Source organism: Macaca fascicularis, chromosome 16 (genome assembly GCF_037993035.2).
Source record: "Macaca fascicularis isolate 582-1 chromosome 16, T2T-MFA8v1.1".
In the NCBI taxonomy this organism is placed as follows: domain Eukaryota; kingdom Metazoa; phylum Chordata; class Mammalia; order Primates; family Cercopithecidae; genus Macaca; species Macaca fascicularis.
Window position 1 is genome coordinate 84,905,280 of NC_088390.1, and position 16,814 is coordinate 84,922,093.

At 51.4% G+C, this 16,814-nt stretch overlaps 1 protein-coding gene across 1 annotated transcript in view; it reads right to left on the reverse strand.

Annotated features, from left to right (window-relative positions):
- DNAH17 (dynein axonemal heavy chain 17) overlaps positions 1 to 16,814 on the reverse strand; it is a 171,464-nt gene that overhangs the window by 54,926 nt on the left and 99,724 nt on the right. The window contains exons 49-56 of the mRNA XM_045376584.3: positions 15,377 to 15,479; positions 14,168 to 14,315; positions 13,712 to 13,803; positions 11,471 to 11,632; positions 10,535 to 10,699; positions 10,145 to 10,336; positions 3,085 to 3,351; positions 1,234 to 1,395 (exon numbers count right to left, since the gene is read on the reverse strand). Of these exons, the coding sequence (XP_045232519.2) occupies positions 1,234 to 1,395; positions 3,085 to 3,351; positions 10,145 to 10,336; positions 10,535 to 10,699; positions 11,471 to 11,632; positions 13,712 to 13,803; positions 14,168 to 14,315; positions 15,377 to 15,479 (1,291 nt within the window). The remainder of the gene's footprint in view (positions 1 to 1,233; positions 1,396 to 3,084; positions 3,352 to 10,144; positions 10,337 to 10,534; positions 10,700 to 11,470; positions 11,633 to 13,711; positions 13,804 to 14,167; positions 14,316 to 15,376; positions 15,480 to 16,814) is intronic.

The following is a 16,814-nucleotide window of genomic DNA, read 5'->3' on the forward strand; positions in this document are numbered from 1 at the left end:
CTGGTGATGGGGCCAATGCCTGTTTCTAGGAAGTCTCTGCCTCGGGAACTAGAAACCCAAATCTATGCTCCAAGGGACACCTCTGAGCTGCAGAGTTACTGGGAGTGGCCAGTCTCATAAATGGAAGCTCTGCTGGCAAGCAGGCTCTTTCCCCATCTTTAAAAAACTAGGAAAAAGAGAAGCCAGTTTCAGGTTTATTCTAGCCTACTTAATAACTGCATCTGTGTTCAAAAGAAGTAAGACATGGTAATAAAGGGTGGTTTATTCCAAGGGCTGCTCATGCCCCCTACTGAGTTGGTCAAAAGTGAGCCAGGGTTTACAGTTAATTTCCAGCCAAGCATTGAGCTCCAACAATGAACATGGGCACCATCTTTCATTGTTTTTTTGTGTTTTTTTTTTTTGAGATGGAGTCTTGCTCTGTCGCCCAGGCTGGAGTGCAGTGGCACAATCTCGGCTCACTGAAACTTCCGCCTCCTGGGTTCAAGCGATTCTCCTGCCTTAGCCTCTGGAGTAGCTAGGATTACAGGCACGCACCACCACACCCAGCTAATTTTTTATATTTCTGGTAGAGATGGGGTTTCACCATGTTGGCCAGGTTGGTCTCGAACTCCTGACCTCAAGTGATCCGCCCGCCTTGGCCTCCCAAAGTGCTGGGATTACAGGTGTGAGCCACCACCCCCGGCCTTGGGCAACCTCTTTCAATGAAAAGAGACTGCAATGATGGACCTGTCATTTCCCCTGAGGTGCACGAGGCAATGGCGTGTGCCCTTGTATATACTTATCCCAGCAAATACAGGCTCACCAGCCAGTGCTCAAGGAAAGGTAGAAAGCCTGAGTGGCCGGATCTGTCCGCACACTGCGTGTCCTCAGCCCTCCTGAACTGACCCTGGAGCCTTGGCCACACAGGGGCTGATTGGAAACCACCCCTCGCTGGCACAGGACTGCAGGACAATGAAACAAAAATACCCAACAGCCCACCTTGGTTTACAATTCTGATGGTTTGTTCATCGTGAATTTTTTAGCGCTAATTTTGATTTTCAAAAATATTACATTAAAACCTCACTTATCTTGATGCCTGAGGTTTCTCGTAGCCTCTTAAACATTGAGCCCAAGGTGGACGCCTCACTTGGCTCACCCTAGTCCCAGCGCCCTTCTCTCCCAGGGAGCCAGCCCTTGGACCTGTCCTTGTCCTCTGGGCTCTGCACTCTGGCAGAAGTGGCCTCAGTGACTCACCGGAATTCCCTCGGTCTCCTCCAGGAAGCGCGCACTGACGGACACCAGGGCATCTTCCGGCCACTCATGGAACCAGTCGATGGCCGTGCAGTTGACCACAGCTGGGAATTTTCTGGCTCGTACCCGCAGCACGGAGCCCACAGGGGAGAAACACAGGATCACCTGGGTGTGGGAGACAAAGATGCGCTGGCCACTGGGACTGCAGTGCTGGGGCCTAATCCATCACTCTGCAGAAAGCTCTTCCAGAAATCCACGCTCCCTGCCTGGCTCAGCCGCCCAGGGTCTGGGGAGCGCAATCTTAGTTCTGGGTTTGAAGGGCAGCGGCCGCATTGTAGTGGATAAATGCTCATCTGGCTTCGTGCCTCTGGCTAGCAGTCCCAATCCCTCCGAAAGGGGCCCTTGCCTCTCTAAAAAAAGGTCAGGCAAAGGAAGGAATGGGGAGTGGGCACCCACATTGGGCAGATGAGGCCCCAGAACCGGCCAGACTCCAAGCCCTTCAGTTCAGCAGGAAGGGTCCCCGGCTGGGCCCTGAGGGAGAGTGGCTAATTCCAAGAAAGGGCAGGGAGTCCCTGGGACCCCAGCTGGAGAAGGTGCTGTGGAGACGGGCCTGGGGGGCTCTCTGGCTAGATGAGGACCTCCCTTGTCATGGGTCTCAGCCTCCCAGCTGCCCTTGCTCTCTGGTCCCCTTTCATGGCGTAGGTGTTGCACAGATGCTGCTACTCATGGCGGTGGCTCACTGCCTGGCTGACTTTGCACCTCTCACTGCGTGATGATGTGAGGGTGTGGGACAGACCTGGCACTGGCAGGGCACCAAAGAGGATCCAGGAGCAGGCAGCGCCCATCAGGGGACACCTTTGGACAGCCCAGGAAAGCTATGGGGTTGGCACCCTGCAAAGGGCAGCACCACTGAACTCTGGAGAGGACGAGGCCAACAGATCCAAGGGGTTCTCTGTCCTACTAGGGGAGTTTAGCCTGCTTACCCTAGAGGCAGTGTCAAAAGTCAAGGTGTGGTCAGGCAGCACTTTGGGAGGCTGAGGCAGGTGGATCACCTGAGGTCAGGAGTTCTAGACTAGCCTGGCCACCATGGTGAAACCTCATCTTTACTAAAAATACAAAATTTAGCTGGGCGTGGTGGCGGGCACCTATAATCCCAGCTATTTGGGAAGCTGAAGCTGGAGAATCATTTTAACCCAGGAGGCTGAGGTTGCAGTGAGCTAAGATTGCACCATTGCATTCCAGCCTGGGCAACAAGTGAAACTCCATCTCAAATTAAAAAAAAAAAAAAAGAGAGAGAGTCAAGGTGCAAGGTGCATTTATCTACTTAAACTAGCTGTGTGTGGGGAGCAGTCCACACAGAGTCAGCTGTCTGTCCACATCTGTGGATTTAACCAACCATGGACTGAAAATTTCTTTAAAAAAATAATACAAATAAAAATATAACAACTATTCACATAGCATTTTACATTATATTAGGTATTATAAGTAATCTAGAGATGATTTAAGTAGAGGGGAGCGTGTTCAAAAATTTGACACTGTTTTATATCGGGGCCTTGAGCATCCATTCCTCCGTGGATTCTGGTATCCATGGGGGTCCTGGAATCCAACCTCCTCAGATACCAAAGGACGACTGTAAGACACTTCTTTTGGCCCCAAGATACCTCTACAGACCCACGTGAAAAAGTCTCCAGGCTCTGGTTCATCAGATAGCCCCACCCCTCACACTCTCCTAACAGGATTTCACATCCCATGAAAGATCAGTCCCCCCGCTCTATGCAGAGCAAAAACCTAAACCCTGTAGGCCATGGGTGCCAAGCTGGGCTCCTGAGGCCCTGCCGAAGACGGGAGTCCCACCTTGAGCTGTCTGCGCACTTTTTCGATGAAGAATTTCCAACATGCTTCCCGAGTGTCGTTCATGCCAAGGGACTTGACTTGGGGTCGCATGGAGGAGACGATGTTCTCCACCTCATCTTCCGTAAACAGCCCAGGGATCTCTCCTGAGGCCAGCAGGTCATTAATCAGCACCAGAAACTGCTCCTCGGCCACCTGGGAGTCCGTCATCAGGAACACCGAGGGAATGTTCTTCACAGCAGCCTTTATGTACTGAGCAGCAAGGTCGACCTGGAGGAGTGAGGACATGCTTAGGGGCCTTGGTAAGAAGATCCTCAATTAGAGACATCCTCCACAATCACCCAGAGCATGGGGCCATGGGGCCATGGGACCACCTTTTTTTTTTTTTCTTTGAGACGGAGTCTTGCTCTGTCGCCCAGGCTGGAGTGCAATGGTGCAGTTGCGGCTCACTGCAACCTCCGCCTCCTGGGTTCAAGCAATTCTCTTGCCTCAGCCTCCCAAGTAACTGGGATTACCAGCACACGCCGCCACGGGGACAACTTTATTTTTTCCTGACACAGAGCTCTGTCGTCCAGGCTGGAGTGCAGTGGCATGATCTTAGCTCCCTGCAAGCTCCACCTCCCAGGTTCACGCCATTCTCCTGCCTCAGCCTCCCGAGTAGCTGGGACTACAGGCACCCACCACCACACCTGGCTAATTTTTTGTATTTTCAGTAGAGACGGGGTTTCACTGTGTTAGCCAGGATGGTCTCGATCTCCTGACCTTGTGATCTGCCTGCCTTGGCCTCCCAAAGTGCTGGAATTACACGTGTGAGCCACCGCCCTCAGCCCATGGGGCCGACTTTCTAAGAAACATAGGCCAGGTGTGGTGGCTCATGCTTGTAATCCTAAGGCTTGGGGAGGCCGAGGTGGGAGGATCGACTGAGGCCAGGAGCTCAAGACCAGCCTGAGCAACACAGCAAGACTTTGTCTCCAAGGAAAAGAGAAAAAGAAGGGTCCTGGAGACCCAAAACCTTGAACAGAGCACAGCCAGGTTCACAGCAGCCATCAGGACAACCCAAGTGTCCAACCATGCGTGAACAGGTACATAAAACATTGGTCCATCTGTGTAACGGAATATGATGCACTCTTAAAAAGAGAGGAAATTCTGACATGTGCTATAGCATGGACAGACCTTCAGGACATGATGCTGAGTAAAATAAGCCAGACATGAAGGGACAAATACTGTGTGATTCCACTTACATGAGGTCCCTAGAGTAGTCAAAGTCAGGGGCAGAAAGAAGAATGGAGATTGCCAGGGGCGGGGCTGGGGGAATGGGGACTTGTTGTTTAAAGGAGACAGAGCTTCTGTTTGGGAAGATGAAAGGGTCCTGGAGAGGGATAGTGGTGACGGTCACACAACAGCGTGAATGTGCTTCATGCCACTGAACTAGATGTTAAAGGTGATGAAAATGTCTTACTTTTTTACTCTTTTTCTTTTTTTTGAGACAGAGTCTTGCTCTGTTGCCCAGGCTGGAGTGCAGTGTCGCGATCTCGGCTCACTGCAACCTCTGCCTCCCAGGTTCAAGGAGTTCTCCTGCCTCAGCCTCCCAAGGGATTACAGGCGCGTGCCACTATGCCCGGCTAATTTTTGTATTTTTGGTAGAGACAGGGTTTCACCATGTCGCCCAGGCTGGTCTTGAACTCCTGACCTCAAGTGATCTGCCCACCTCAGCCTCCCAAAGTGCCAGGGTTATAGGTGTGAGCCACCGTGTCCAGCCGAAAATGTCTTACTCTATTTGTTTTGGGAAAAAAATAAAAATAAAAAAATAAAAAAAACAGGCCGGACACAGTGGCTCACGCCTGTAATCCCAGCATTTTGGAAGGTCGAGGCGGGTGGATCACCTGAGGTCAGGAGTTCAAGACCACCTGGCCAACATGGTGAAACCTCATCTCTACAAAAAATACAACAATTAGCCATGCGTCATGGTGCACACCTGTAATCCCAGGTACTTGGGAGGCTGAGGTATGAGACTCACTTGAACCCAGGAAATGGAGGTTGCAGTGAGCTGAGATTGTGCCATTGCACTCCAGCCTGGGCAACAGAGTGAGACTCCATCTCAAAAAAAAGGAAATAAATAACAGTGAAAATGGTCAATTTTTATACTATGTATATTTTACCACACATGCAAAAGGAAAGAAAAAAATCTTAAATGGAGACCTTAAGAGGCCCTGAATAAATATACTGCAGGCTTGGACTGGGAGCCTTAACAGTCAACCCCCTTTCAGAGTCATCCAGAGCAGGATTTAAGGACAGGGCGACAAGATGATTTCACAGGAATTTTGCAAGAATAAATGAAAAGTTTTTTTTTTTTTTTTTTTAAGCATGTTACAGAGCAGTAGGAATAGCTTGTTATTTTTGAATATGCCATTTCCATGTATATATATGTTCAGAAACGCCTGCCAGGTTTATCCAAGTAGTGATGTATATTTCCAGCATTTTGGTGATTTGCTTATCTATAATATTTAATTTAAAAAACAAGACCTATGGGCTTCTGTACTTACTGAAGAGGCTTTAAAAGTGCCCATATAGGCACCCCTATGGCTGCTCCCTTCTTCGGAAGAAAGTCTGACTCCCTGAAGTCTCTCTGTTTAGAGAGAAACCTCACCAGGCCTCCTCTTTGGGAGTTGACCGGAGTCAGAAGCCACCCTCAAATCTCCTATGTTTTGACAAGCTAAGAAAAAGCAAGGGGGCCGGGCGCGGTGGCTCACGCCTGTAATCCCAGCGCTTTGGGAGGCCGAGGCGGGCGGATCACAAGGTCAGGAGATCGAGACCACGGTGAAACCCCGTCTCTACTAAAAATACAAAAAATTAGCCGGGCGCGGTTTGTGGGCGCCTGTAGTCCCAGCTACTTGGGAGGCTGAGGCAGGAGAATGGCGTGAACCCAGGAGGCGGAGCTTGCAGTGAGCCGAGATCACGCCACTGCACTCCAGCCTGGGCGACAGAGCGAGACTCCGTCTCAAAAAAAAAAAAAAAAGCAAGGGGAAGCTCTGAGCCTGGAAAAGCTGGTGGGCCGCAGGTGGGACTTGAGCCATGGCTACGTCCTTGGACCCTGCCTTGAGGCAAGGGGTGTAGTGTGAGAGCCAGCGATGACCTTGAGTCAAAAACTCGTCTTATTTCCCAGTGTAGCAAGCACACTGGGTGGAGACTGACCATACCAGAAATCTTTTCCTTTTTTCCTGATTTTACTTTTTTAGAGATAAGGCCTCACTCGGTTGCCCAGGCTGGAGAGCAGTGGCATGATCACAGCTTATTGCAGCCTCGACCTCCTGGGCTCAAGTGATCCTCCTGCCTTAGGATTACAGGCTTGAGCCACCGCACCTGGCCCATCTGGCTTTCACAACCACGCTGTCCCACATGGAGTGGCCCTCACCCTGCCCACTGTGACCGCTGGGCTGCCCCTGGATTCCGGCCTGCCTCCACCTCACCCTCCCCGCTCACTCTCTGGCACAGTCCCCTCCACTCCCGCCCTCTTATGCTGCTGAGGCTGGTCCCCACATCTCTACCCGCATCCTGTCCCTGCACTTCCCAAGCCCCACGTGTCCGCTGTGCACTGACCGCCTCATCCCCAGGTATCGCGTCTCCTCTGGGCCTGGCCCGAGGGTGGTTCTCCCCGACCCTCCCTCCTGTCTTGGTTGAGAGCCCCATGGTGCCACTGAAGCTGGAACTGCCTGTGTCCCTGTCATCACTGTCAGCCGACGACGGCAATAGTCACTTGCATCTAGGCCCATCTAGGGACCAGCCATTAATAAGGGGCACAGGTTTCCCTTTCTCTGGCCAAAACATCAGCAGCGCCTTTCCTTGCCATAGCCAATGCCACTGGCAGTGGATAGGCAGGACACGGAGCCGAGATTTGGGAGTGGGGGTGTGTGAGACGTCAGGGTTAGGGAGTGAGGCTGCGAGGGTTAGGGTTAGGATTTGGGAGTGCGGGGTGTGAGATGCGCAGTAAGACCTCCCTGAGAATAACATGAGACCAAGCCCCCACCCCACCAATGGCTGCTTCTCACCCCTCCCCTTTCATGTGTAGGAAGCCGGGGGTGGGAGGTACCTGAGCTGCTGAGACCACGGCCCCTCATTCTGCTGAAAGGCTTTCTTCATGGGGCAGCCCAGCTCTGGCTGCTGACTCAGGCTGGGGGGAAGGTTTCCCAGAAATAAAAACTGCCCACTGCCTGGCCCCCGGGGGCTGTGTGCGGGGTGTGAGGTGTGGGGAGGGTAGCTGCGGTAGCATCTGAAGGTTTCGGATCCTGGACCCCAGCCGAGCCCCTGAGGTCACGCACGCCCTCTCGGCAGGCACAGCCCTCGCTGGCCCTGGTTTCCCCTCCTCCGTTCTCCCTTCTTGTCGCACCTGCCCGCTTTCAGCCTTTGTGGGGTCACAGGGCTTGTGCCCCATCTCCACCCGGGTCACGCTACAGCAGTTTCTGTGCTTTTCAAACTATCCTTCACGTGTCCTAGAACATTACCACATCCTGCCCGCTCTGTCCCCTGCTCAGACATCTTGATGGCGTCTCGTTTTCTTGGGACCAAGCCCAGGCCTTTTCACACAGCACACTGTCCCCCAGGGTCCATTCTCCACCCCTTTCCTGTGCACCTGTAGCCTCCAGCAGGTGCCACAGCTTCTGGGACCTACTTTATATTACATAATCACAAACATGTATGTTACCCTCATAGGGGTGAGCCTGTTACTACGACAGCACTATTAGAACAAGAATCATGTGGAAATGGCTCAGGAGTCTGGCTCCCCCAATACGATACCGAAACTTTTAGCCCTGTTTACCTCTGCCCTTCGTTCTGAATCCACAGAAGCGGTTTAAGAAATGACAGTGATAGCAAAGCTGATTTGTGATGTGTGTAGGAGCAGTGAAATTCCACAGCCCAGATCATAGAGCCGCAGCAGCTGATGCCGACAAATAAAATAGCACCACTGAGGCTGAGGCTGAGGCTGAGGCTGAGCACCCATGATCAGCTCCAACATGAAGGATCAGGAAGAAAATCCCCGCAGGGAGGCAGAGCAAGGAAACGATGCTGTCGTGAACGTAACCCAACGTGATTTAGTTAATAGACTAGAGACTTCAACGGAGAAAGCTCAGTAAAACTATATGGCTCCAGGTTCAAATGACACTTGAGTGGCCACAGATACCACCAATGTGAACTAACTCCATCAGATATGCTGAGAACCCATGACATGATATACCGCTGATGGGTCCAGAGGGCAGGGCTGTGTTCGGGAGTGCCCATCTGAGTTCAAAAAAGAGCAGGCCGGTCCCTTTCTATATGGATAGAATCCACTGGGAAGGCAGAAAACAGCCAGCCAGAAACCGGAGGCTCTCCCAGAGGTTGGCTGTCCCTGGCACAGCCTGAACTGCCCCTCCAGGGTCTCTGCCTGCAGACGCCTCCCACCACTCCCAGCATCACTGGCTCCAGGTCTGCCTGCTAAAGCCATGAGCCCAGCGACTGCCTCAGGGCCATGTGCTGTGGGAGGGTCCCCTTAGGGCTCCCCCTTGGGTCTGGCATCTTCCTGCCCCCACAACAGCGGCCCCAGCACACACACAGAGAAGGCATGACCGTGTAGCACGGCGCAATCAATTTCAGGTCTAACCTCAGGCACGATGATTCCTTCTGAACTAATGGCACGCAGTTGCCTGGGAAAGCAGATGTTCAGGAGTAAGAAATCAATAAAAACCCTCAGCAGTGTGTCTTGGGCATGGGAGATCTTATGTTTACTCTAATGTTTATTTCATTCATTCCAAAAGCAGCCATTCAGCCTCTCAGGCACGCAGTTAGAAACCCAGTCACAGCTCTGAATTCTGTAATCTGGACAGACAATAGGGAACAATTTGGGACACTTAGTGACCAAGGGCAAGAATCCAATCTCTCTGCCTCTGTGATCTGGGTTGACTTTCTGGACTTGTGTCCATCGAGTAATCAATAGACACACTCTTCACCTCAGTCACACAGGCCAGAAGGTTTCACACTCTTCACCTCAGTCACACGGGCTGGAAGGTTTCACACTCTTCACCTCAGTCCCCTGGGCCGGAAGGTTTCACACCCTTCACCTCACTCACATGGGCTGGAAGGTTTCACACTCTTCACCTCAGTCACACGGGCTGGAAGGTTTCACACCCTTCACCTCAGTCACATGGGCCGGAAGGTTTCACACTCTTCACCTCAGTCCCCTGGGCCGGAAGGTTTCACACCCTTCACCTCAGTCCCCCGGGCTGGAAGGTTTCACTCTTCACCTCAGTCACATGGGCTGGAAGGTTTCACACTCTTCACCTCAGTCACATGGGCTGGAAGGTTTCACACTCTTCACCTCAGACCCCGGGCCGGAAGGTTTCACACTCTTCACCTCACTCACATGGGCTGGAAGGTTTCACACTCTTCACCTCAGTCACACGAGCTGGAAGGTTTCACACTCTTCACCTCAGTCATACGGGCCGGAAGGTTTCACACTCTTCACCTCAGTCACACGGGCCGGAAGGTTTCACACTCTTCACCTCAGTCACAGGGGCAGGAAGGTTTCACACCTTTCACCTCAGTCCCCCGGGCCAGAAGGTTTCACACTCTTCACCTCAGTCACACGGGCCGGAAGGTTTCACACCCTTCACCTCAGTCCCCTGGGCCGGAAGGTTTCACACTCTTCACCTCAGTCCCCCGGGCCAGAAGGTTTCACACTCCTCACCTCAGTCCCCCAGGCCAGAGGGTTTCACACTCTTCACCTCAGTCACACGGGCCGGAGGGTTTCACACTCTTCACCTCAGTCACACGGGCCGGAGGGTTTCACACTCTTCACCTCAGTCACACGGGCCGGAAGGTTTCACACTCTTCACCTCAGTCACATGGGCACGCACACTGGCTGGAAGGTTTTCTGGCCTCTGTTTCTAAGATAAAGATCCTTTAGATAAGGGCTATTGGTGATGCTCGGACTCCCTGTGCTGGCTGGCTTCATTTTGGAAAAGGGAGTGAAGTTTTTCTTTACTCCCCGACTCTACCCCAAAAGGCAGCTTATTGCACTGTAAGCTCTCACCTTGAGGTCGGGGATCCCGTAGCCCTTCTTGAGGGTGATTTGAAACACGTCAAGGCCGCTGATGTATGCTGCCAGGCGGGAGAGGCTCTGTTTGCCACTGCCACCCACCCCCACCAGCAGGGCATTCCCCCGGGGAGACTCCAAGATGCGATTAATCCTGCAGATATGAGCCACGGCATCCTCAAACAGCACCTACAGAAACCAGAGAGATCCTGCAACATCCTGTAGCACCTGGAATCACCTCTGTTCACCAGCACAGACTGCACACGCTGAGGTGTGCACCGCGCGCCACACAGCCCCACAGAATGCCACTCGGATGTTGATAATGCAACCTGAGAGGGTGACCCTGTCCAGGTCCTGTGCCCTTGCTATCAGCTCCAGCCTGCTCACCAAATTCATGACTGCATTAATTTCATTGTAGCTGTCCAGGACGTCCACAAGGAGCTTGTTCAGAGGAGCCACGTCGGTTACAGGAACATATTTAGGATCGCCAATCCCTTGAGCAAAGTGGCAGAAGATATTTGGCTTGGCAAATAAGAGTTCATCACCAAGATCCTAGAGAAAAAAAAGATGATACTTCTGGTTTTTGCCACCATGACCTCACAGATAGTTAACAGCAGCTCAGTACTTTGCTAAAGTGGCCTAGGAGGTCACGCCGGGGTACCAGGCCAAGTCTCCAGGGGCCCAGATCTGCTGCTGTGGGCCCAGCAAACCACTGGGGCAAAATTTCCTAGGGTGGGAGGGTCCCATCCCCACCATATTAGGAATGAATTCATAGTCCAAAGAAATGATTCTGCCAAGAATACATGGGACACATCAGCGAGGCACACTGAGCCAAGCAGGGCCTTTCTCCACCCCAAGTGGACAGAGGGAGGTGATCACACCCTGATCTACTGAGTGGTCGATTCTTCCTCACTTGGATCCACAGTCACATGCTGGAATTATCGTGTGAACCCTCGGATCCACAGTCACATGCTGGAATTATCGCGTGAACCCTTGGATCCACAGTCACGTGCTGGAATTATTGCTCGGAACCCTCGGATCCATGGCCACGTGCTGGAATTATCGCGTGGAACCCTCGGATCCATGGCCATGTGCTGGGATTATCGTGTGAACCCTTGGATCCATGGCCACATGCAGGAATTATCACGTGGAACCCTCAGATCCATGGCCACGTGCTGGAATAATTGCGTGGAACCTAACATGGATCTTCCCACCCCCAACAAAGGGCCCTTCCGAGAGGGCTGCAGTTCTCATTGGCTGCCAATGCTCCACCCTCTTGGAGCCGTTCTGGGCTCGGCAGAGGGACCGAGCAGCTTGACTTACATCAAAGAACTTCTTGGTGGAGGCCATGGTGACTCTATGCAATGTTTCCTGGTCTTTTTCGTCAACCATTTTGTCACCATACACTCGTTCAGCCTCATGTAGCCAAAGGCGGACAAGGTCCAGTGGGGTTTTCAGAACTTCTGCTGTGGAAAATAAGAGTCCCTGCCCCAAACACGGGATGGTCAGCACCATCAGCTGTTATGAAGGCGAGCCCAGTGCTAGACACAGATGACCTGAGCAGCAGCCCCTCCCCCGGGGTGAGGGGACCTATTCAGCTGCTGGCACAGCATTCACTTGGGGCCAGGGAAGCCACTCATCACGGAGGTCCCACAAATCCCAGATGTCAGAGTGTGTGTCTGTGTCCTGAGAGATGTGGCATTTTCCTCACAGGACAGGGTTGGGGCCTCATCCTCTAGTAGAGTGAATGGTGGAGGAGGGACAAAAGAGGCTAATTGCAAGGGGAACCAGGTGACTGATGCCACAGGGCAGGTCACAGGCTTGGGTACCGCAGCAAGCCTATCTGGTCCAGTCCTGGCTTGGCCATTTACTAAGCAAGCAACCCTGGGCAAGCTTGATAAGAGCTTATTGAGGGCCTTGAATTTCCCAGGCACAGCGATGATGCGACAGACCCTGACGCTGTGGAGTTGAAATGCCAGTGGGGGAGGTGGCCAGGTACACAAAGAAACAAGGTAACCGCACACTATGATGTGTGCTCTGAATAACACACCCAGGGCAGTGAGACAGAGTGTGAGGGATGAGGAGCGGCCTCTGTGAGGGCGTGGCGTTTGGGCTGATACTTTATTTTATTTTAATTTTTACTTTTTGATATGTAGTCTCACTCTGTTGCCCAGGCTGGAGTGCAGTGGCATGATCTCGGCTCACTGCAACCTCCGCCTCCTGGGTTCAAGTAATTCTCCTGCCTCAGCCTCCTGAGTAGCTGGGACTACAGAGACACGCACCACCATGCCTGGCTAATTTTTGTATTTTTAGTAGAGGTGGGGTTTCACCATGTTGGCCAGGCTGGTCTCGAACTCCTGACCTCGTGATCTGCCTGCCTCAGCCTCCCAAAGTGCTGGGATTACAGGCGTGAGCCACTGCACCCGCCTGGGCTGATACTTTAAATGGGAGGAGGTGGGCGTAACTTAGCCTCCCTCAGCCACAAACTCAGCCACAAAATGGGGATATAAGCACCAAACTTATGTGTTGTTGGAGGAGGAGAAAATAGGAATGTAAGGTGCCAAACCCAATCCCTGACTCAGAGTAAGCAGTCAGTAAATGAAATATTACCATCACCACCACCATCACTATCAACATAACCATCACCACCACCACCACCATCATCATTACATCACCATCATCACCATCGTCACCACCATCACCATTACCACCGTAACACCACCATCATCACCATTACACCATCATATCACCACCACCATCACTATCATAACCATCACATCACCACAATCATCACCACCATCACCATCATCACCACCATCATCACCACCATCATCACCATCACCACCACCATCATTACCATCACCACCACCATCATTACCATCACCACCATCACCACCATCATCACCATCACCACCATCGTCACCATCACCATCACCATCACTATCATAACCATCACATTGCCATCACCACCACCATCATCACCATCACTATCATCATAACTATGACCACATCATCACCATCATCACCACCATCACCATTATCATCTCCACTACCACCACCACCATCACATCACCACCACATTACCATCACCATGATTATATCACCATCACCATTATCACCATCACCACCACCACCACTATTATCACCACCATCACTACCTCTATCACCATCATCACCACCATCATTATCACCATTCTTACCATCACCACCACCATCACCATCACCGCCACTGTCACCACCACCGTTATCACCATCACCATTATCACCACCATCACTACCACTATCACCATCATCATCACTACTACTATTGTCATCACCACCATCATTATCACCACCACCATCACCATTACCACTGTCACTACCATTGTCACCACCACCGTCATCACCATCACCACCACCATTATCATCATCATCACCATTACCACCATCACCACCATTATCATTACCATCACTATCACCACCATCGTCAGTCCACACCTCCCTGAGAGCTGTGGTGAGGAAAGCAACTGTGGATTGGGCACTGGGCCGTAAGGCAGGCATGACACAAAGCTACAAGAGCAGTACCTGGAAAATATTGGAGAGGTCCCTGAGGTTGAAGACATAATGAAACTTAATGGCCGTGGGAAGAAATGTTGCTGCAACTTTCTGATGCAAAGCTGTTAGAAGAAAAAGACACGTCGATTCTTATGTACTCTTAATGGCCCCAGGAAGTGCAAGCTTCAAGTTTCTAAAGCCAATGGACTACAAAATGGTGACAACTGGAGTAAGAAATCTGCACAGCTCTTCGAAGAGGAAGTTTGCTGTTCTCCTTAAATCATTTGTGTATCGAATTTCCTAGCCTCTACCTCCCCATGAAGCAATTGTATTTCACAATTTCTCCTGTTGAAACATAGCATCGTTTTAAAAATATTGATTCAGAAGTACAAATAAAATATTTATCAAGGGAAAATGTGAAGAACCATCAGCCCACAGAGCCGTAGGTTTTACCGATGGGAGAGGGGATGAGACCAGCCAGCTTACCCAGGGCCGCGGCCACCAGCTGGTTGCTTATCCTCTGGGTAGCCATGGAGACCGAGCGGAAGGCCAGGTGCTGTGTCAGGATCGTGTTGTAGATGGTGGTGAGGGCCTCCTGGCCAGGGAAGCTCACAGCAAACACGCAGAAATGGCGCTGCCCGGGAACAACCACAAACTCCCGTCAGCCAGCTCTTGGGGTCCTGCCTGGGGCCAGGGCCACCTTCGCGGGAGAGTGGCGCCTGTCCTCATGGTCGAAGGTCTTTTAGGCACTGTCAGAATGGGCAGTTACCCTCCTTGTGCGTTGCACGTGGTAAAACCGCATTAAGTATCACTACACGTGAAACAGTCACACTTACGTCATGCTCTCAAGAAGAATTTTGGCATAGGCAAGAGAGGGGCTCAGAGCACAGGCCTGGGTTTAAATCCAGGTCTGTGTGTGTGTAGATAACTTAGAGGCAAAGTCTGTCCGGGTAAGGGCTACAGATAAAATACAGGATGCCCTGCTCAATCTAAATTTCAGATAAACAACAAATATATGTGTGTGTGTGTGTGTGTGTGTGTGTGTGTGTGTATATATTTTTAAGAATAGTATGTCCCAGGCCAGGCACAGTGACTCACGTCTGTAATCCCAGCACTTTGGGAGGCCGAGGCGGGCGGATCACTTGAGGTCAGAAGTTCGAGATCAGCCTGGCCAATATGGTGAAACCTCCTCTCTACTAAAAATACAAAAATTAGCCAGGTGTGGTGGCGCACACCTGTAGTCTCAGCTACTCAGCAGGCTGAGGCAGGAGAATCGCTTAAACCTGGGAAGCGGAGGTTGCAGTGAGCCGAGATCAAGCCGTTGTACTCCAACCTGAGCATCACAGTGAGACTCAGCCTCAAAACAAAAACAAACAAAACAACAAAAAAAGAACAGTATGCCCCAAATATTGTATGTAACATACTTAGACTAAAAAAGTATTTATCTGGAGTTCAGATTTGACTGCATTTTTATCTGCTAACTCTGCCAGTTGACCAGGTCACAGGGAAGGCTGGCTAGCTGTCCGTCCTCCCCATGCCCTGGAATTTTCTGATACATTCTGCAAGGTTAAGGAGTTCTCCAGAGAATGTCAGCCTGCAGCCCTAACATCCTAAACCAAAGTTTTTCCTCTCATTTGCCAGAAGCAAGCCTCAGACTCACGGCAGATGACGGGAACGAGTGTGGTTTCTGCTTACCTGAAGCCTGGGGTCGATGGTGAAGGATCCAGAAGTGGGGTTCATGCAGGCCACGTACTGACAGTTATGGACGTCTTTTAACGTCAGCTTATGTCTGTCGTACCTGAGGGGGGAGACCAGCGTTCATGCTGCACCCCCGGCCTGGAGGAGCCATCCCCTGCCCCCACTTCGCTTCCAAGAATGCCCTCCTTTTTTTTTTTTTTTTGGTGGTGGTGTTGCTGTTTCTTTGAGACAGAGTCTTGCTCTGTCGCCCAGGCTGGAGTGCAGTGGCGTGATCTTGGCTCACTGGAAGCTCTGCCTCCCGGGTTCACACCATTCTGCTGCCTCAGCCTCCCGACTAGCTGGGACTACAGGCACCCGCCACCATGCCCAGCTAATTTTTGTATTTTTAGTAGAGATGGGGTTTCACCGTGTTAACCAGGATGGTCTTGATCTCCTGACCTTGTAATCTGCCTGCCTTGGCCTCCCAAATGCTGGGATTACTCCATGTGGTTTTAAAAACCCTCCACAGATACTGACAATATGTGAAACAGCTGCTGTGACTTCATGCTCTCAAGAGAAATTTTGAAACAAGAGGCAAAAGAGTGGCTCAGAGAGCAGGCTGGGGTTTATGTTCCAGTTCTTCCCCTGAGCGATGCTGGGGCTCTGGGAACTTGGTTAACATCTCTCTGCCTCAATATCCTCTCCTGTGCGATGGGTCATTAGGAGGATAAAATGAGCTAACATATGAAAAAACACTGGGAAGGGTACCTGACATACAGTAAGTATGCAAAAAAAAAAAAAAAGTTCACCGTCCCTGTCATCAGGATAATTATTAACGGCTGCTATTATGAAATAAGCTGAATAGGTCAGGCACAGTGGCTCACGCCTGTAATCCCAGCACTTTGGGAGGCTGAGGTGGGCAGATCACTTGAGGTCAGGAGATCGAGACCAGCCCGGCCAGCATGGTGAAACCTTGTCTCTACTAAAAATACAAGAATTAGCCGGGTGTGGTGGCATGTGCCTGTAATCCCAGCTACTCGGGAGGCTGAGGCAGGAGAATGGCGTTAATCCAGGAGGCGGTGGTTGCAGTGAGCCGAGATCATGCCAGTGCACTCCAACCTGGGCAACGGAGCGAGACTTTGTTTAAAAAATAAATAAAATAGGCTGAATAATTTCCTTGATGTCACACTACACTACTTTTTTTTTTTTTTTTTTTTTCTGAGACAGGGTCTTGCTCTGTCTCCCCAGCTGGAGTGCATTGGTGGTCACGGCTCATGGCAGCCTCGATCTCCTGAGCTCAAGTCATCCTCCCAACCTCAGCCTCACACTACCATGCCCGGCTAAGTTTTTGTAGAGACAGGGTCTCACTATGTGACCTGGTGATCCTCCTGCCGCTGCCTCCTAAAATGTTGAGATTACAGGCGCGAGCCACTGCGCTCAGCACCTTTGTTTTTTC